This window comes from Magnusiomyces paraingens (genome assembly GCF_902498895.1).
Source record: "Magnusiomyces paraingens strain CBS 517.90 genome assembly, contig: contig3, whole genome shotgun sequence".
Classification (NCBI taxonomy): domain Eukaryota; kingdom Fungi; phylum Ascomycota; class Dipodascomycetes; order Dipodascales; family Dipodascaceae; genus Magnusiomyces; species Magnusiomyces paraingens.
The window spans coordinates 2,595,256-2,616,423 of NW_022474069.1; the positions used below are offsets into that span (position 1 = coordinate 2,595,256).

General features: G+C 38.4%; 7 protein-coding genes across 7 annotated transcripts; 4 read left to right on the plus strand and 3 right to left on the minus strand.

The window, feature by feature from the left end:
• Positions 1–3,555: 3,555 nt before the first annotated feature.
• SAPINGB_P004097 (40S ribosomal protein eS12) lies at positions 3,556–4,062 on the minus strand (the record flags this gene model as incomplete). Its single annotated transcript, XM_031998812.1, has 2 exons — positions 3,556–3,984; positions 4,060–4,062. 2 exons carry the CDS (start codon positions 4,060–4,062, stop codon positions 3,556–3,558), a joined length of 432 nt encoding a protein of 143 aa, XP_031854703.1.
• A 467-nt stretch (positions 4,063–4,529) lies between these two features.
• Positions 4,530–5,837, plus strand: SAPINGB_P004098 (uncharacterized protein; the record flags this gene model as incomplete). The annotated part of the gene is made up of 1 exon (XM_031998813.1): positions 4,530–5,837. The coding sequence occupies one exon, from the start codon at positions 4,530–4,532 to the stop codon at positions 5,835–5,837; it is 1,308 nt and encodes a 435-aa protein (XP_031854704.1).
• A 652-nt stretch (positions 5,838–6,489) lies between these two features.
• SAPINGB_P004099 (uncharacterized protein) lies at positions 6,490–8,764 on the minus strand (the record flags this gene model as incomplete). The annotated part of the gene is made up of 2 exons (XM_031998814.1): positions 6,490–8,435; positions 8,500–8,764. The coding sequence occupies 2 exons, from the start codon at positions 8,762–8,764 to the stop codon at positions 6,490–6,492; spliced, it is 2,211 nt and encodes a 736-aa protein (XP_031854705.1).
• A 1,154-nt stretch (positions 8,765–9,918) lies between these two features.
• On the plus strand, positions 9,919–10,263 carry SAPINGB_P004100 (uncharacterized protein; the record flags this gene model as incomplete). Its single annotated transcript, XM_031998815.1, has 1 exon — positions 9,919–10,263. One exon carries the CDS (start codon positions 9,919–9,921, stop codon positions 10,261–10,263), a length of 345 nt encoding a protein of 114 aa, XP_031854706.1.
• Positions 10,264–10,376: 113 nt separating this feature from the next.
• SAPINGB_P004101 (uncharacterized protein) lies at positions 10,377–10,871 on the minus strand (the record flags this gene model as incomplete). The annotated part of the gene is made up of 2 exons (XM_031998816.1): positions 10,377–10,763; positions 10,869–10,871. The coding sequence occupies 2 exons, from the start codon at positions 10,869–10,871 to the stop codon at positions 10,377–10,379; spliced, it is 390 nt and encodes a 129-aa protein (XP_031854707.1).
• Positions 10,872–11,166: 295 nt separating this feature from the next.
• On the plus strand, positions 11,167–13,131 carry SAPINGB_P004102 (uncharacterized protein; the record flags this gene model as incomplete). The annotated part of the gene is made up of 1 exon (XM_031998817.1): positions 11,167–13,131. One exon carries the CDS (start codon positions 11,167–11,169, stop codon positions 13,129–13,131), a length of 1,965 nt encoding a protein of 654 aa, XP_031854708.1.
• A 3,378-nt stretch (positions 13,132–16,509) lies between these two features.
• On the plus strand, positions 16,510–20,859 carry SAPINGB_P004103 (uncharacterized protein; the record flags this gene model as incomplete). Its single annotated transcript, XM_031998818.1, has 1 exon — positions 16,510–20,859. One exon carries the CDS (start codon positions 16,510–16,512, stop codon positions 20,857–20,859), a length of 4,350 nt encoding a protein of 1,449 aa, XP_031854709.1.
• Between the last annotated feature and the right edge of the window lie 309 nt (positions 20,860–21,168).

Here is a 21,168-nt window from a genome sequence, read left to right on the forward strand (position 1 = left end):
TAATTCATACCTATTGAATATCGAATATCACTCATCACTCACTCAGGCTTTTAATATTGATTGACGAGAAATGATTTTAGTCATTAAACAAAAGTGATTATCTTTTTCCAAATTTATCGCCATCAGGTTATAAATTAATCCCCTGAACAAATTCTGAATACCTTCATATCTTGTTACCACTAGTTTATGATTTAAGAAGCTGATCTGTTGAACCCTTGAATGACCATACTTTAACTTTTAAACCCACTCTAAGCTTAAATCGTATCAAATTCGTTAACTCTTTCTTAAAGTGGTTTGCAAAGAAGTATAATTAGACAGTTTATATTTGGTTTACTGGCATCTGAGAGTCAGGTTTCAGGCCTATTGTTCAATAATTAAGTTAACTTCAGAAAGCTGATATAAGTCTTATTGGATAGTGTAATGTTTAAGTTATTTATTAAAAAAAGGAAAAAGTGCCAAAGCTTGGCAACAAACATTGATTTGCTGACTCGACTAAAAAATGGTACCATATGTCTTAATCTCAAAAAATGAAAGGTAATTATACAATTAAATAAAGTCCAGATTGGGAATTACTCGTTTCATTTAGGAAACTGGAAATGTTAAATTAACACGTAATCATGTGTAGTCAAGATATGGAAAAAGTATTTAACTAAAGTTAACAGTATTTTGTGGCAAAAAAAAAAAAAAAAAATAGAAACATCGTATGTTGATTCATGAATAGGATAAACGCTATGAATTTGTACTCAAGTGACGAAATTGAAGTATCAAAACATAAAGGTAGTAGCCGACAACACGTCTATAGAATGCCAACACAGAGCTTTCTTCAGAATTAAAGTCCTGACTTAAAGATTTTATCAAAAAGTCAAGTATATTCCGGCGTTTTTAAATGAAACAAGAATACTATGGTATATGATGGTGATTATTGTTTTCAGAATGTTGGTTTGTGTTAGTTAATTAATTGTAGTGTATCAACAGTTTGTCAAACCCCATACACATGTAATTCTCCAATCTTTCCCAAAATTTAAACTCAATTGTCATCTAAAATGAAGTCCATTACTGTTTTCCAAAATCTTAAAACGTGTATTTATAAACCTAAAGTGTGCCGTAGTAACAAATAGGTCCATAAGTGGGCTTGTATCTTATTAAATTCTACCAAATTTTAAAATTCAAAAGATTGAAACTTTAGAGAAAAGCAAGCAAAAACCAAAACCAAGTTTAACATACCTGTGTTGTTGTTTTTTTGTAAATTGCATTTTTCTCCAACATTTCTAAACAAGCAAATAGGGAATTTTTTTTTTTCGTGATGAATTCAGCAGTACTCGGCTAAACCAAGAAAATCTTAGCCATTAATTTAAAGATCGATGGTAGAGTCCCAAAAACAAAAGGTTGAAGTGTTCAAAAAGCCTTTCTTTTTAGCGACTAAGCTGCAAAAGGTAGAAAGCAGCAAGTGAAATAGGAAAAGCTTTGGAAGAAAAAAAAAACACAGGGCAGGCACGGGCGTGGATGTAGGCGTAAACGTTAAGATAGATATGATCCATAATTATGGCTTTTTTATAAACACCAAAGTAGATGCTAAAGTTGAAGAGAAAATACAAATGAAATTTAAATAACATCATATTATAGTTAATATATATTGTATTCTAATCAAGTCTCCAATAGATTGATCAAAAAAGAGACAGAATGGGAAAGGAAGCATGGGTATTAGTATTTAAGTGCTATTGAGAAGAAGAAAAAGAAAAAGAATCAAATTGATAGTAAGTTGTCAACGTAGCTGTAGTTTTTCATGATGTAACTTCAAAATATACTGTTTTTTTTTTCAAACTTGGGAGATAAGGTTCTTATGCTTAATGCTTTTTTATCACTCCAATGTGCTGAAAACCAGACAACCGAGAACGTGGAAAAGTTCCAAAACTAAAGTAACTAATAAAGGATAAAAACAAGGTGTACTAAAGTTGAATCAAAGTCTATGGTATAATTAAAAAAAAAAAAAAAAAAAGGAAGATAGGAGATTTTTTATATGTTTTGGTTTAGGATTTTGTTTAAAATATTCCTTGAGTTGTCACCATAAGTACTAATTTAAATCGCTAGTCATAGTAGGTATAATTTCTCTTTTCCAAAGATTAATAATTAACTGTGATAACCTTTTTGTGAAGTGAAAAATTTGTGTCTAATATCAGTACAAGTCAATTCAATACATGAAAAGAAGAATAATCTGATGTAGTATAACGATTAAACCCGAAAAAAAATGATGGTAACCATGTTAAATAAAAAAAAATTTCATATCTTGCATGTTACTTGATTCCAATGTTATTAAACAAGTTCAGGCATGTTTGTATTGGTATTTCAATAAGGGTATAGTTATGAAAAACTTAAAAACGCGTGTTAATATAAGGATACAAGAGCTCGTTCGTAATAGAGACTTTTAATTTAACTAGCGCAACTTTCAAATCACTTTAACTAGTTATTAATTATGGTTGCTTTCAATGTGTGAAAAAGGTTTGCGGTATTTTGATTGTTGTTTCTTTTGTCATTATCCCATCACGTCAGCTCAATAGCCTGTGCAAGTTCGGTAGTTTGCAAAATCAAATCCAAAGCTGAAAAACTTATCAAATCTAAACAATTTTTAAAATTTATACCTGATTCAAACAACTCCTTTTTAGCTCGAATTCTTTGAAAGATTCTGTCTTTTTGTTTTAAAAGTTTTAAAGTCAAGTCATAAAAGAAGGGGTATGTAAACTTGTGAAATATCAGGTATTAAAAAAGTGACTATATAACCTCACAGAAATAGCTCCAAAAGGAAAAGAGTATGTTCGAGTTTAAAAGTAACTAGAAAGTCTTTAATAGTGAGAAAAAAAAAAAAAACGCGTAGCAATGATAAAAAATTTCTTTTTTTTTTTTTTTTTTTTTTTTTTTTTAAAGAAATTACATAATCTATTTAATTTCTGCCTTATTTCTAATAAAAAATTTCATCAGTACCGAGAACCCAAAAAAAAATAAGTTCACGTGACATATATTTGAAAACAGAAGATGATGATGAAACTTCTCATTAAGTATTGCAGTGATCTTTTTGGTTAAATAGCAAAGTAACGAAGTTTAAAGGAGCTATTTCTTGAAATAAACAATAGATAACAGCCAGCATAAAGTCAAAGAAAAAAAATAAGTGTATATAAATGGCTGTTAGGTCAAATATATATATCCACTTTCTTATACGCTTTTTTTTTTTTTTTTGCTTAAAATCGCTTTAGTCTTTTGGAAACAGCAACCAGAGGCAAACTGCACAAAGGTCATTCCAAATATCCAGCAATATGTAGACAGTTTAAGACCATCAAGGTCATTCATTCATAAACTTACAAGGTGCAAATCTTTCTAGGCAAGACAACTTCACACTACAAAGGGTCTAAAAAAGACCAAGACTCATCAAAGAGAGCATGCACCCAAAAACTAATCTGAGTACACCTCCCAATGAAAAAAAATTTAAATCCTTTTGTTCTTTTTTTTTTGTAATTTTTTTTCAAGTGATCATAAGCATACATCTATACAACCGTTACAACTTGTTTAAAGAGACTTGAAGTGCTCAAGGAGAACCTGTCTCTCGGGAGAGTCCTTGCCCCAGTTGGTGATAACAGCGACACCGCAGCCAACAACCTTTCTGGGGTTGCCGTCACGGTCAAGCTGAGCAAGACCAACCCACTCACCGAGCTGCTTAGCATCAGAAACCTTGATGAGAGGGATCTTGTTCTCGGGCTCGTTGCAAAGGGCCTCAACAAGCTTGACGTAAGACTCCTCAGTGACAGAGTCGCAGAGGACGGCAAGAACAGCCTGGCGGGTAGAGAGAGCCTTGGAGGCAGATCTCAAACCACGGGCAAGACCGTTGTGGGCAAGAGCAATGCGGAGAGCACCCTGGAGAGCATCCTCAATGGAGATTTCGCCCTGGCCAACGGCCTCAACGGCAACTTCCTGAACTTCGACTTCTTCAACGTCAGACTAAAGGATAAGGCGTTAATAAAGGTATTTGTCTTTTGTTTTTTTTTTAGTATGATAAAAGTATCAAGTACATACCATTTTGATTATAGATATAAGGATATGATACTAAGAGTCGAGGGACTTCTTCGTCAAGAAAAATGTTTCAAAAGGTAAAAAACAGGTTCTGCTCCGTCCTTGGGGAAAAAAAAAAAAAAAAAAAAAAAGAGGAAAAAGAGAAACAAAAAAAAAAAAAAAAAACATTCAATAAAAATTTTTTTTGGTGGTAGGCGCTGCTTACTGGTGAAAAAAAAAAAATTATGTAATATATAACAATAACTTTTCAATATGTTACAAACAAATCTTAATAATGTAATTAGGGCTAAATAAAGCCCTAAATTACAGCCTCACTTGTAACATTCAGTGTTTTGATTTGCATCAGGGAATCTGCCTCTTCTATATTTGTTGTTATTGTTGTTATTGTCAGTGGTCTTGTCAAATTCCAATCATTAAAGAAATCACCGTTCCTTCATCCAAATCAATAACAACAGCTATAAGATTATATCTCAATGACTGAAAACCCATTCATTCGTAGTGCGGCAATCCTGACTGAACATCTAGGATACGTGCCGATTGCGCTGGTGGACGACGTTATTAACGCTGCAAATGAGATTTTATATAAATGCACAGCAGCCTTGGACCAGTTTCTAGCAAGCAGATACCCCACTGGGCATTTACGCGTCGAAGAAAGTGACCGTGCGCGTCTACTCAAACGCAGACGACTTAACAACAGTAATTTTTCTTCACCATCTCAATCACGAGATTTATCGTCTTCTGAAATTGAGGTTCGTGACGCGTTGGACGACGAAGAAAATGGAGAAATTGACATTGCGGCGGAAATGGAGCTAGGAACAGCCAAATTCGAAACATTGTTTGAAAGTATAGTCGATAAATGTTTTGACAAGTACGAACTATACTTGCTGCGAAATTTACTTATAATTCCAGGAGAACTCATTGAAGGCGGCTGGATCCGTCTGGCCCACCACCGTGGCATTGATTTTACATTACCCCCACTTGTTCAAACACAACAAAAGCAAGCCATAGTCAAACCACGGGCTGCAACAACGCGTGGAAGTACCACAGTTGAAATTGAAGACACCCCTAATGTTGAAAATATACCCGAGCCTTCACCTCTACTGAAGGCTTCCAAAGGTCCCCAATTACCTTCTTCCTTTTCTTCTTCTTCTTCTTCTTCTTCTTCGTCTCCAAATAAATCCTCGGTAGAAACATCTTCCTCAGACACTGCGCTGGCCGCAAATTCGTCTGAAGAAACGTCACTGGACTCATCTGGACTTGGTGTTGAAAACGATGCAGATGCGCTGTACTCGCAAATAGCAGATCTACAGCGCCAACTTATTTTTGAACACACGTTATCGCGTCTCATTGCTGTGCAGAATGCACGCACGTCTACCCTAATTTCTGAGGTTCTGGAGCCTACAAAAGCGCGGTGCCGTGCAGTGTTAGAGTTTAAAGCTGACCTGGGAAATGAAAGTTTTGCAGAAACGCAAGATGGTAGCAACGGTGACATGAGTGGGCTGACAACTGAAGAAGTAGCAGCAGCATATCGGGAGATTTTACCGCTGGAAGATACGGTTGCATTTTTAGGAGAGCGCGTGCGCGCGTTGCTGGCCGACACTGCGCGTGCTCAAACATTGTTGCACGAAAATGGTGGGACTCAAGATGATGATGGTGAGGAGGAGGTGTCATCGCCGCCGGAGCATTTTTCAGTGAATCAGAGTCTTGCCAAGTACGAGGCAGCGTTATTTATTGACACGTTTGTGCAAAAAGTCGTTCAGGAAACGGGGTTATCCAAGTAATAGAAGCTTTAGCAATTAAAAGGGAAGGGGAAGTATCCCTAATAATAGTTAAAAAAAAAAAAAAAAAAAAAAAAGATAAAAGATACGTCAATTCGTAATAATTAATCAAGATTGGGATTTATTTTTTTCAGGTGATTAAATTGGAGATTCATTAAAAGGTTTTTTTTTTATTATTATTATCATTATCATAGTCATAGTCATCATCATTAATTGACAAGAGTGTATAAAATGGAAGAGAGAGAAGTTTCAAAATGAAATAAGGCATACTCTAAAATAAAATAAAATAAAATAAAAACACCAAAAAAAAAAAGTATTTCTGTATCATAAAAAAGAAATTAAAGAAGAAGAAAAACAACAACTAAATACAAGAAAAAGAATAATAAGATAGATAAAGAATCAAAGTGGGAAAAAAAAAAATATACAGATTTAAAGATTTAAAGATTTTGTTTTTTTTTTTAGTTTTTTTTTAAGTTTTTTTTAGGTTTTTTTTTTTTTTTTTTCAAGAGAGAGAGAGAATAAGAAAAAAAAAATTTAAAAGAAACCGATCGACGGAAACCAAAACACACAAAAGAGACAAAAGAAAAAATGAAAACAATTTTTTTTTTTTTTTTTTTTTTTTTTTTTGGGGGGGAGGGCCTAAACATACAACGTTTTACAGCTCCATGTCATCGCCAAAATCCGGAACATGACCGTCATCATCATCCATATCCACATCATCGTCATCGTCATCATCAACAATGGCTGAAGAATTGGCTGCGGCAGCGACAGCAGCAATGGTGGCCGCAGATGATGCAGAACCTGAAGGAATTCCTGGACCAGTAGAAGTTGCAGTAATTGTAGATCCGACCAAGGCACCAGCTGTAGATCCTGAAGCATCAGAACCACCGGTAACACCTCTATCTTGGTGAGTTTGGGGTGGCAACTCATCATCATCTTCGAAATCAAGATCGAAAAAGTCATCGTCAGAACCCACAATCTTCTCGTAAATTTGCAACGTCTGATCTACAACACCGTCATAAGAAATCTCCGCAAGCGGGCATGGAGCAACAGTCACCTTAGAGTTTTCCCCAGAATCTTCTTGTTCTTCATTTTGTCCAGTTAAATTCTTGTTAGACCCAATACGGTTGCTGGGCTTGGTCAGATCCATTGGGGTACCCCATGCCTTTTCAACAGCAGCCACATACTCGTTTGGTGGGGTTGTGAGACGTTGTGAATAGCACAACTTAAGCAAGTATTGAAGACGTTCCTTAGGGACAAAGTTCTGGAGAGATTGGCCAAGCTTGATGGAAGAAAGAACAGGGATACCATCTGGACGCACAGAAACGTCACCTTCAGCAATGTCAGAGAATTCAAAGTCCTTTGTAGATTCGCGCAGGATACTGGACTCAAGCTTCTTTAGAGCCTCTTCAAGGTCAACACGTGCGCGCGACGTGATGGGGTCTGTTGACGAAAGGTACCAAATAGCCTGGCCCCTAGGACATTGTCCTGTGCCGCTGCCCATGACAATAGCCTGCACGGCAAACCTGTTTTCAGAAGGCAGCGTTTTAGGAGGGAACACAACAATGGCAGCCTGCTCGTTTTCCGAGAACCATTCCTTGCAGTCCTTAGCGACAATGGCGACTATACGGGTGAGCTCTGAACGGCCAGCAGAGGACGATGAAGATGTGGATGTAGTAGATTTAGATGTAGGGGTAGAGGGGAATTTGGGTATTTGTTGTTGCTGGTGCTGTAATAAGCTATTTCCAATGCCGCTTGTAGTTGTGGGTATTGTAGGCTTGACATCGCGCTTATTAATTTCCAATGACTGGTCATCGAGCGAAACTGAAGGGTCGAGTGAAACAGCCAGCTTCATGAGAGAGTTGGGTGAGAGAATAGTGTGTTCCTTGACCTTGATTTTGGAACCGTCTGAGAGAGTGACGAGAGCTTCGGAGGTATTGTCATCGTTTTTGGTTGATTCCTTGTATGAGACGACAGAAGTGTTGAGCTTATAGGTGGCACCAGCAACAGCAGCTGACCGCGAAAAGGCTTGGACGAGTTCACCTGCACTGCCATAGGTTGAGTAGAGAGAGGGGAAAGGTCCAAAGACACCGAGTGAGACAAGGTAACGCTTCATGCGAGCAAGGGCATTAATTGTAGAAATGTCTGGAGAGGTAGCTAGGCCAATGGAGAAGACGAGCTCTGTTATTTGTTGATGCTCGAGTTTGAATTTGTCACGGATAAAGGAGACGACAGGTTTGTTTGCATATGGGAGCCAAATGGGGGTATTTTTTTCCCTTGCATCTGTTTGGGAGTCATCGTAGTTGAGAACAAACTTCATAAAGCGCATGAGGTTACGCTTTGTCATTAGAGAAAGACTCTGGTCGGTGAAAATGTCTTCACGAGTGCCTGGAACACGGTCAAAGGAATCATTTTCAAAAGTGTGGAAGGAAGAGAGGGGCTTAAATTCGAGGTAACGGTTGACACGAGACTTGATGAGGATAGGAAGGACGTCTGATTTAGCAAAGAGGATTTTAGGTGTCAGGTCGATGAAGTAGCGACGACTCTCAAGTGGCTGGGGGATGTAGAGCATGGCACTAGAATAAATTGAATCTCTTGATGCTATGGAGAGAGAAAAAAAAAAAAGAGGTTAGACAAGGTTTGAATGTGAGAATAAAGTACATACTATTGACGTGTTGTACCCAAGACTTGAGGTCCTCAATGTTGAAGATGGAATAAGCGTCACCGTATGAAGGGTTGGGATCAATGTGAATGACACGAGAACCTTGCCAGGCAAGTGCAGAGGCAAGCATGGACTCGACAAGACCAGTTCCTGAGATGAGGACATCACATTCTTCAGGCAAAGGTTGGACCAAAGGTCTTTCGATTCCTACAAGTGGAGGAACAACAGAGCCACGGCGAGTAGCAGTAGAAGCCGAATATGAAGACATGATGATAACTATTTTGTTTTTTTTAAGTTAAAACTGTGTGTGTGTGTGTGTTTTTTTTTAATTCTTTGTTGTAGTAGTTATATTTATGGAAAAGGGGGCTATTGATGAGAAGACAAGAAAAGGTTATTTAAATGTTGGATTATCTATACTGTTTGTTTGTTTGTTTTATTATTATGATGATGATAGTAATGATGATGATGATGATGATGATGATGAAAAGGCCTTTTAAATGTTGGCTTCTAGAGCATTTCGTAAAGAAAAGCAGTCCGTGGTAGTAGTGGGGTGGTTGGTTGGTTGGTTGGTTGGTTGAAGGGTTTCAGGGTTTAAGTGAATGGATAAATGGAGTTTTGTTTATTGAGTTGTATATTTGGACTACTTAAAAGGGTTTAAGAAATGGGTTAAATGATAGATATTAATAGAAAGTATTGATTATAAGGTATTAAAATGGATCCTTTGGTGTTATTTATTATTATATGATGATGATAATGGAGATGATGATGGTAATGATGATATTAATAAAAAATAAAAATAAAAAAAAATAAAAATAAAAAAAATAAAAAAAATTTTTTTTTTTTTTTTTTTAATTTTTATTTTTTAATTTTTTTTTTTTTTTTTTTTTTTTTTTTTTTTTTGCCGTGTCTGGAGAAGGAAAATTTTTTCTGAGGGGAGGGGTTGGAAGCCATTGGAAAAATGAGGGAGAAGCGTTTTTTTTTTTTTTTTTTTTTGTGAGGGGGGGTGAGAGAGAGAGAGAAAAAGAAAGTTTGTGGCGGTAGTAGTAGAGTCATTTTAAAATTATATAAGTCATATGGTATATGTCTTATATCTAATATAATAAATTTTAACTTTCATGTTCTATGTAATATGTAATATGTACTATGTACTATGTATTATGTATTATTTTTATATTAAAAAACCCCGCGGCTGCCTTCGTTTTCTTTCTTCTTCCTTTCTCCTTTTTTTTTTTTTTTTTTCTAAAATCTCCATATAAAAATCTCCTTCTTTTTTTTTTCTTCTTCTGTTTCTTCTTTCTGTTCAAAACTTTTTTTTTTTTCTCATTTCATTTTAAAACTAACTCAAAAACCTTTTTTATTTTCTTTTTTAAAAAAAAAACACACACACACACACACAACTACTCAACACATTTAAATATTAAAATGCGCCTTTTCGCCACCATTTTCACTCTCTTTGCCCTCATTGTCGCAGTCGTTTTCGCTGACGATTCCATTTCCAGCCGTTACATTATTGTTTTTGAAAAGGGATTCAAAACTCCTTCCAAAGTCGTTTCCACAGTCGAGTCCAAACTTAAAGACCTGGGCTTTAGCATTGTCTACAGATACAATACAGTACTCAATGGGTTTGCTGTAACCCCTACAAACCTTGCTACGTTTGCAGACACTTACAAAACCCAAGAAGATGTGCTGGCAAAGTTTGCGGAAATAAATGATGCTGATTATCCATTTTTTGTTGAAAAGGACCAAGAAGCCAAAATTAACCAATAAAAAAATAAAATAATTGATTAAAACAATGTATTAATAATAATAATAATAAAGCATATAATAATAATGATGACAATGATAATGATAATGATAATTTTAATGATAATGAACAATAGTTAAGCTTCTAAATTAATTGCATTGCCAAATTTCCCGTAAAGTAATCCCTTGAGAGCCGTCATTTGCTGGGCAGTCTCTCCAATTTGTTGTTCCTCTTCTTGAATCTGCTTATCGACATTTTCTGTATCTCTTTGGAGTCGCTCCAATGCTTCTTCTTGTGAAAGGTAGATGAACGCCTCTCCAATCTTATATTGAACCTGATCATCCTCATCAAGTAATTCAAGCTCCATTTCCACGTCACTCAGGTATTCCTTTTCTTGTTCATGTGTCTTGAGACGGTCTTTCAGTACACGGATACGTGAGTTGAGTTTGCTGAAAGTATTAATACGTTCCTGGTCTTCCCAGAGTACCTCAATCTCTGGGTTAGGCTTATGGTCAGCAGGGAGCTAATAGAAAAATAATGAAAAAAAAAAAAAAAAAGGTTAAAATTTAGAATTTAGAATTTAGTTTGTTTAAAATATTTAAAAGATCGAAGGATCGAAGAGACTTACCATTTGCATTGTGGAAGAGTGGGCAATCGATCAAATGTTTATATTTATTGGTGGGAAGATCATGAAAAGGTTTAAAAAATAATAAAAATAAAATAAAATAAAATAAAAATGGGTTGGGTGTTTAATAGCGTTTTAGAGAGGGGGGGAGGAGGGGGGGTTAGGGTTCAAAACATATATATTAAATAAATAACTACCGTAAAATAATAAGTTGAGCAGTTGAAAATTTTAGGCAAAATGTTTCAACAAGATCATCACAACTGGACATAAAAAAATCCATTCAATCACTCAAAAAAAATCAATGCTTGCTAGATTTACAAAAGCCTTGGAAACTTCCCTTGGTTCTACATCAACTCTCCCTAAAACAGTTTGCATTGCTGTATCTGGAGGGGTCGATTCGATGGCTCTTACCAGCCTAGCAACCCGCTGCTTGGCTCCACTCGGAACTACAGTCATTGGATTAACAGTAGACCATGGGCTACGACCAGAAAGTGCGGAAGAGGCACAAGCTGTGGGATCTCTAGTAAGAGAACTTGGTGCACAACATGAAATTTTGAAAATTAACTGGAACGACAATGGGACCAGCGATGACAATAATTCAGGAGCCAAACCTAATGAGGCACATCTTGCACGGTTTGAACTTGAGGCACGTACTCGGCGGTTGCGGCTACTACGGAAAGCATGCCAACGGGCAGGTGCCAGACACTTGTTGCTTGCACATACCCAGGATGACCAGCTGGAAACTATGCTACTACGGCTCACTACAGGTAGCTCGCTACGGGGGCTCGCGGCAATGGCAGCGAGAGCACCATACTGGGAGATTTCTCCTCCAGGAACTGGGGCTGATGTGCTTTTGGTGCGGCCGCTGCTGGGGTTCAGCAAAAATGAGTTGTACGGTATGTGCAAAAGCCACGGGGTTCAATGGTTTGAAGACCCGACCAATGCTGACCCAGGACTTACACTACGCAATGCGATTCGTTCCATGTTGGCCGATCAGACTCAACTGCCTCGGGCTTTGCGACGGGACAATTTGCTAGAATGTCTTGGTGAATTTCAGGAGCGCCGAGCTGCAGCAGATGCCGAAGCTGCGCGGATCTATGGTGAGGTTCCGCACGTGGAGTGCGAGAAGTACGAGACCCGTAAAGACGGGGTTGAAGCGTGGATCCAAGAGTGGGGTGAGCAAAACAAAAAAAGTTTAGGGGACCCGGTAGAACCGTTGGGATCATATTTGGATGTTGTTCGGGGGACGGTATATTTTGGTGAATGGGACGGGTTGATGGATGCACGCGTGTCAGCTGCGGCCGGTGTTGTGGGGAGGCTTGTTGCGCGGGTTTTGCCTGGAGAGGAGCGGGCTCAGAACGGGTACGCGTATGTGCGGCTGTATCGCGCGGCCATGCGGATGCAGGAGACGAAAAAGAAGAGGAGGAAGTTGACAGAAAAGGGAGGGAATTTGCAGGAGAAGGCGGTGGGGAAACCAAAGTGGATATCCAAAGGTAGTTGTGAGGCTTATCCATTGGGGGGTTTAGGGATTGACAACGAGCGAAATAATAATAATAACAACAATATTAAGAGATACAAAGACGAAGAAGAGAAGAAGAAGAAGGATGATATTAACATATTGCAAAGGATACAGAAAAAGGCACGTCGGAAGAAGAGTGTTTTTGCAGAAAAGAACGAGCGATTTACTCTGGGAGGATTGGAATGGACACGATGGGGTGTTTATACTGGAGGAGGATTGAAGAACCAACGAGAGAATTGCGAGGGATGTTTTAAAACTGTCTTTGTGTGGGAAATAAGACGACAGGCTGAGCGAGGCAGTGATAGCAGTCAAGGGGAGACAAGGGATCAATGGCAACAACAACAACGACAACGACAACAGCAGCAATTGAAAGTATTGAGAAGAGCTACTAAAGAGGAAGAAGAAGAAGAAAAGGGCTGGGTTTTATTTGACAAGCGATATTGGGTGCGATTAAGACCTGAGAGACAAGATGACCAGGAACAATTGAAAGTAGGAGAACCTAAACCAGTAGTGAGTGTGGGGTACCCTGTGGGGATAGATGCACGGGATATGAGCAGGTGGCGAGAGTTTTCAAGTGAGCCAGCTGAAGTTTTGCGCGTGCAGCCATGTGTTTACATTGACGGGAAGCTTGTCGGGTTCCCTATGTTGCACCCAGATCCGGGTCATTTTGGGGTTGATGTTGTGTTGAAGAAGAGGGAGGAGGGAGAAGAAGAAGATATGGTAGAGGTTTATGATAGAGCGGAGTGAGACCCAAAAGATGAAAAATTTAATTATTTTTTTTTTCTTATTTAATTATTTAATTATTTAATTATTTTTTTTTAGTTATTATTGACCAACTTAAGCTTATAATTTTCTGGGAAACCTGTAAGCTTCTGTTAGGCATGCTGCTGCTGCTGCTGCTGCAAATGATGATGATGATGATGATGATGATGATGTTCGACTGCGAAGTTCCAAAAATGATTGGAAGGCTTTTAGACTAGATGATGGAATTATTTTAATTTTAATTTTAATTTTTTTTTTTTGTTATGGAAGCTATTTAGAAAACTTCAAACTTTTATCTTTCAAGGCAATTTATAGGTTGAAGAAGGAGAAAAGATTTTTTTTTTTATTTTTTTTTTTTTAGGGAGGTTAGTAGGGAGAGGTTTTTAGTTTTTATTTTTATTATTTTTATTCTAAAAAATAAATTTATTGCATCATCAAAATTTGCAATGTTTATTTAGTTAATATTTATGAGTTTTTTTTTTTTTTAAATAATAATAATATTAATATCTGCAACATTTAATGGTCCTTGTTTAAAATATTGTGACAATTGGTTTTTATTTATTTATTTATTTTTTTTTAAAAGAGTAAGAGTAAGAGAAAGAGAAATTTTAAAATTTTTAAATATTCCTTATATGGATATGACGATTTGAAATGATTAGCTTTTTGGCAATTTTTTTTTTATTCCAGTTCTGGATATTCATATTGGTGGTGTCCATATAGTAATATCAAAAAACAAACAAACAAACAAAATCTTTTTATTTTTTTTTATTGACATCATCATTTTGGACCCAACAACGTTCTCTTTTATTTTTTTTTTTTAAAAAAAAAAAAAAAAAACTCAACAACAAGCCAAATTTTTTTTTTTTTTTCATCGTTGTTTTTTACATTTCGTTTCCAGGGATAGTCAGACACCTGCCTTGCCCATATGGTACTTGAGCTTAAAAAAAAAAAATAGAGACTTTAGTTAAAACTGTTTTAGCGGCTGGTCTCGAAGGAAGGAAGGGTTTTTTTTTTTTTTTTTTTTTTTAAAGTTAAACGTATGCGAGAACACATGGGCATAAAGAGCAATGATGAGAAGCATCGCAAATGTGATACTCGCGTCTACGCGGCAAAGTAAAGGAAGGAGGGTTTTCTTATTTTTTTGTTTTGTTTTTATTATTATTATTATTAACAAAAAGGTAATTCAAAATGGAGATTTTATTTTTATTTTTATTTTTATTTATTTTATTAAAGAAATCAATTAAAATATCAATTAAAGGTCAAAGCTTTGGTAACCAGAGAGAACACAATGTTTTATTTGTTTTGATTTTTTTTTTTGTTAAGAATTTAAGAAACAAACAAGGACTTGATATTATCACACAAAGCAACAAGGACAAGGCGCTTACACATGGAAGTTCACGCGCACAGTTCACGAGGGATGGAAGGAGCAAAAAAAAAAAAATAATAATAATAATAGTCTGCGATACAAGAAGCCCACTAGCGCATGGATGGATTGCTTAGCACACATCTTGTGGAAAAGAAATAGACATTTTTTGGGATGAGAGAAGATTGATATTTTTGGGTGCAATGTATTAATGGATATGCTTAAGATTTAATCAAGGTATATATATAAGACCCTTTTTTTTTTTCTTTCTTTCTTTCTCATCTTCTTCCAAAAGACAGGAATATTCAGGACAAAAAGTTGTGTTTTTTTTCAAAAAAATTTTTTTTTTATTTATATTTGATTTGTAGTAGTATTAACGAAAGGAAGAAAACATTGGAGAAGATATTGATTGATACTACCACACAAATCAAAAAGGGATTTTATTAAAGACAACACAACTAAAATAAATAAATATATATATATAGTGTAGTCCCGACGACGTCAAAAATGATTTGTTTTTGTTTTTGTTTTTGTTGTTTGTTTAGTGTGAAAATAAAAATAAGAAAATAATAATAATTATAATAAAAATTATTTAAAAAAATAGTCTACTAAGCATAATAAAATATATTGACGTCGGAGAAAAAAAAAAAAGTTGAGAAAGAGATCTTTGGGTGCTATTGGGTGGAATAGTGAGATTTAACTGTGGAGAGAAGAAGCAGGGGAAGAAGACCCGACTTGAACGGTTTTTTTTTTTTTTTTTTTTTTTTTTTTAATTTTAATTTTGATTTTGTTTATGATAAGATTAACATTGAAATAAATTGAATTACAAATATATAACGATCCGATTTTTTGGTTTTTTTTTTTTTTTTTTTTGAGAGAAATAGACGAAACTTATAAATATTTAAGATTTTTTTTTATTTCTATTTCTATTTCTATTTCAATTTCAATAAGCCATAAAGGCTTGTTTTTTTTTTTTTTAGTTTTTGGAGAGAGGAGGAAAATTCCCATACAGAAGAGGAGGGTGTGGAATGCAGCCACGTGATCGCTTTATAAATATTAAGTTTTGTTTATTTATTTTTACAGCCTCAAAAGGTCGCCGTTTCTTGTGAATTTTCAAATCAAAAACAAAAAAAAATTAAAAATTAAAAATTAAAAATTAAAAATTAAAAATTAAAAAATAAAAAATAAAAACAACAACAACAAAAAAATAATAAATAAAATTTAAAAAATAAAAAATAAAAAAAAAGAAACGAAATGTGCGTTTCTTATTTTGGAATGTCCCCAAAGAAAAGTAAAAAGTAAAAAAAAAAAAAAAAATTATTTCGTCCATTCTTTTTTGTTATTGAAAAATAAACAAAAAAAAACTTTTAAAGACCAAAATAATAAATAAATAAATAATAAATCATAATAATAATAACAAATAAATATTTTCCCCTTTTTTTTTTGTCTTTTCATTCTTCTTGGTTTTTATTTATTTATTTTTGTTTTTTTTTTTTTTGTTTTCATCATCAACTTCACTTCTTTTTCCTTTATTTCTTTCTTTCTTCTTTTTTTTTTTTTTTTAAATCTCAAAAGTCATTCATTTATTCATTCATTCATTCTCAAGTAAAATTCTCCTTTTTTAAATCCATTTTCTTGTAAATTTTTTTTATCCCCTAAAAAAAAAAACAAAAAAAAATAACCCTCCCTTTTTCTCTCCCCTCTTTGGCCACCTTCAATCATTTATATATTCAAAAAAAAAAAATACAAATATAATAATAAGTCCTATCAAAAGTCCTTTTGATTCATACTTTGACCATCATCTTTAGACTCTGTTGGATTATCAATAATAGAATTAAATCCTCACCATCATTTCCAATTCTCCAGCATTAGACAAAAAAAAATAAAAATAGGTCCAATCTATCCATCAATATATATATTTTTTTTTTAATTCTCGCTTTCTCTTTACATTCCATCCATACAACAATAACAACAATCTTGCCACAATATCATCTCTCAAAATGATGCCTCAGAACCCGCCGGGCTCAGCCCAGCAGGCTCCTCAAGATTATCCACCTAGGCGGCCTTCAGATAGTCATCTTCATCATCATCTTCAACAACAACAACAGCAGCAGTCACAGCAGCAGCTACAACAACACCATCAGCAATATCCGCAAGCACATCACCACCAGCAAACTCCACAAGCTTATCATCCTCATCTCCAATTGCCTCCTCCTCCTCCTCCTCCTCCTCCTCCTCCTCCTCCACAACAGCCAGCTCCAGGCCGCTCAGCGCTCCGCAAACGCAAGTCCTCTGAAGTTCTATCAGTAATTTTGGCAGACCCCTCGGTTGTCAAGAAGGAAAAACGAGCTGATGAGAATCCAGAACACATGGCGGCTCCTGCTCCTGCTCCAGCATCATCATCTTCATCTTCTTCAACTCCACAACAACAACATGCAACATCTCATCAACAAACAGACCCAGCGCTTTTGGCTCAGCAAGATGCAAATCAACAACAACAGCATCAACAGCATCAGCAGTACTCGCAGTATCCTTACTCTTCATACTATTATTACCAGCAACAACAACAACAACAACAGCAACATCCTCCACATCCACATCCACCTCCACCGCCAGGTCCGCAACATGCTCCACAGCAGCACCAACATGCTCCACCGCCAGGTCCGCAACATGCTCCACAGCAGCAGCAAAATGCTCCGCAGCAGCACCAACAGCACCAGCAGCACCAACAGCACCAGCAGCACCAACAGCACCAGCAGCACCAACAGCACCAGCAGCACCAGCAGCATCAGCAGCATCAGCAGCATCAGCAGCAACACTCAGTCCAGTACCATCTCCAAACAGAGCATCCCCAATACATGTATTCTCATCAACAGCATCCACCACCACCACCACCTCCACCTCCAGTACCAAATCAACAACATCAACATCAACATCAACAGCAACAGCAACAGCAACCTCTTGTTCCTCCTGCTCCTCCTCAACAACAACCTTCTGCTCCTGCTCCTTCTCAACAACAACAACAACCATACCCGTACAACTACCCATATCAATACTCAGTCCAACCACCACCGCTTCCTGCGCCTCATCAACAACCTCCTCTTCCTCCTGGATCCATTGGTGGACCCGGATCTTCTACAAACCAATCATCTACTACGACTTCTGCAACCTCTGCTACATCATCATCATCAACAACATCCTCATCATCTTCTTCTAATACTACCTCTGGGACATCTTCTTCGTCCATGTCTAGCAGGAGGCATGCCCATATTTTATCTGAGCAACGACGTAGAGAAAACATTAACGGCGGATTCCAGCTGCTCAGATCATGCGTGCCATTTTGTAAGGGTACCCAGGACTCTAAAGCCATGATTTTGAAAAAGGCTGTGGACTATATTTTGACCTTGGAACAAGAGCTCACCCAATTGAGGTACCAAGCACAACCAGGCCAACATCCCCCAGTAGGACCCCAACAACAACAACAACAACAACAGCAGCAGCAGCAGCAGCAGCAGCAACAACAACAACAACAACAACAACCACAACCGGGCCAGGTACCGGGCCAGCCACAACCACAGTACTCTCAATACCCGCAATACTCGTACCCTCCACCTCCACCACCCCAATCTTTTCAACAACAACAACATGCTCAAGGGACAGGACCAACACAACAACAGCAGCAACAACAACAATCACAACAATCCCAACAATCCCAAGCTAGACACCCACCTCCACCACCAATCCATATTCCTCATGGGGTTCCTCCGGGTCCTCCTCCTCCAGCAAGTGCTCCCCCGGGACCAGTTCCACATCTACCTCCTCCACCACCTCCTCCTCATCCACCAGGATCTCAACGACATACTCAATTAGGGCCTCCTGCACCTTCTCATCATCTTACACCACGACCTCCTGGCTCATCTCCTGAAAAATCAGAACCAGTACAGCCCACAGGGTATTCTAGTTATGGATATGAACATACTGCATCTTCAACGTCAGCACCATCATCTTCTTCAGCCTCAGCATCTACAACAAAGGGATACGGATACGCACAAAGCTCGGGCAACCACCAGTATGCGGCTCCATATTATGCGTCTTCAACAAATACAACAAATACAAATACAAATACAACAACAACCTCTTCTTCTTCGTCGTCTTCGTCTTCTTCTTCTACATCATCATCATCATCATCATCTTCTTCTTCTTCTTCTTCTTCTTCTTCTTCTTCTAATGCTGCTTCTTCACAAATTCAAACATCACAGCAACGTTCTCCACTAAATCATTCTCAAGTACCGGTGAACTCGCAGCAGCAGCAGCAGCAGCATGGGGGTAATAGTAGTACTAGCGGCCCACATGGTGCTCAGCAGTACGCGGCATATTACACGAGTTCTGAACACGGGAGCAACAGTAACACCAGCACCAGTGGAAGCAGCAATAACGTCTTAGCTAGTAGTGATACTGCAACTAATACAGGTAGTAACAATGGTAGCAGCAGCAGCAGCAGCAGCGGCAACATTGGCACGAGTGTAAGTAATGCCAAAACCAGCACAGTAGGTGCCCAGGCAACCGCCACACCACAGAATGCAGCAGCATCTACAGCATCAGCAGCAGCATCAGCACCTCCACCTGGCCAAACACCTGTACAGGCGCAAGTTGGACCCTCGCGGCACTACCCGCAGCAGCAACAGCAACAACAACAACATCAAACGTCGACATCGGCTCCGGCATCGGCATCGGCAAGCGCATACCCAGGAACACAATCTTATGCATACAATAGCAATAGCAGCCCAGCATCCGGGTCTCGACCTGACCTTTCTTCTCAACAACAACCATCTCATTCACAGTACCCACAACATTATCATCAGTACTCGGGTTCGTCTATCATGAGATCAACAAGTACTCCACCGGCTCTTTATGCTCGTCAACACCATCAGCAATATCATCATCATCCTCCTCCTCCTCCTCCACCAGCAGCAACAGCAGCCTACGGGTACACGGGGCATGGATATGCACCAAGTGCAGGAACAAAAACTCCACCACCACCGGTGCCCTTACACTTATTAAGCAGTGATGAAGGCAGTGCTAGTGGTAGTTCTACAGGTCTAGAGCATGGTCAAACAATCCAGCAGCAACAGCTGCGAACGTACGAGCAGTTGAGAGAGGCCGAGGCTCGTGGAGCACCAGATGGATCCGGGTCTGCGGCCGGCAGCGGGACCAGTGGATCCCATGGGATTCTGAAGCATGGCTTTATAAAGAAAGAAGAAGACTGTGACGAGGACCGCAAACCAATTCCAACGATACTTGGGCACACGGAAGAAGATAACGATGTGGAAATGAGTGACGATGACCGTGCAAACAAATCACATTTGCATGCAAGTAGTCACCACAACCAACAACATGCTCAGGATATGGACGTTTCGATGGACGCAAATACAAGCGTACTTACTGATGACGGGAAGGCTTGTGGGTCCCGCAGTGGAACAGCAGCAGCAACTACGTTGGCGTCTTTGTCACAGGCCTGCGGCGGCGGCGGCGGCGGCGGTTCCTCGTCAGCTGCCATTGATCCTGATACAACTGTGGGGAGTGTCACTTCGCGTGCACCTATCCCTGGACCTGGACCTGTTCCGCGCTCAGAAACCCGCGTGTCTACAGGCACCATTTTGCCGGACGGCCACGGAGGCACCGGCTCAGGCAATACATCAAATACAGGACACTCAGCACCACCAACATCTTCAGTCGCAGTGCTCTCACCTCCACCACCTGCTCCGCCAACCATTGAGTTTGGCTTGCCGCTCCCGCGCGCATCTTCCCGGCCCCTCCACTCGGCTCCAGCAACAGCAACAGTGCCCCCCCCTCCTCCTCCTTCTTCTTCCTCTACAGCAGCACAGACAACTGGGCCATCAACATCATCACCACGGTCCCACTCGCCAACCCCACACGCATCGCCGTCACGGTTGTCGCCAACACGTTTGTCTCCTCTCAAACGGCCCACCCCTCTACGCCCGTCGCCACCCATGTCTGCCACAACGCCGTCATCTGCGTCATCACCACGCGTCGCACCTCTGGCCTTACGGTTACCTCCCATTGACTTTAAGCCGCGCCGGGCCTCTGAGGCGTTTTCTTCACAACAGCTTCAGGCGTCTTCTACAAGCACGACGCCAGCAGCCGGATCATCTTCTACAACTCTTTCGCGGTACTCGACGTATAGTTATGGAACAACAGCGTCAACAGCATTGAGTGCTGGAGGAGGAGGAGGAGCAGCAGGAGACCCGGTTCGACCCCAATCTTCGGGGCCTGGATCTTCGGCCGTGCACAATGTTTCTGGAGACAGTGGTAGCAAGTCTGCCCAATGAGGAGCAATTATTAGTATGAGGGAAAACAACAACACCACCAAGTGAAACCTTTAATTCCATTCCCCAGTGATACATTCCAACAGTGTAAAATACACCACACAATGACGACCCTAATTCTTTTTTTTTTTTTTTTTTTTTTTTTTTTTTTTTTGGCTTTTATGAATTGATAGACTTTTTTTTTTTATATATATATATTTGCCTTGCGACTTGCTTGAACTTAAATGTTTTTTTTTTCTCCAAGAAGTTCTTATAGATTTTTGTTATTTTTGTTATTATTATTATTATTATTATTATTATTATTATTATTAT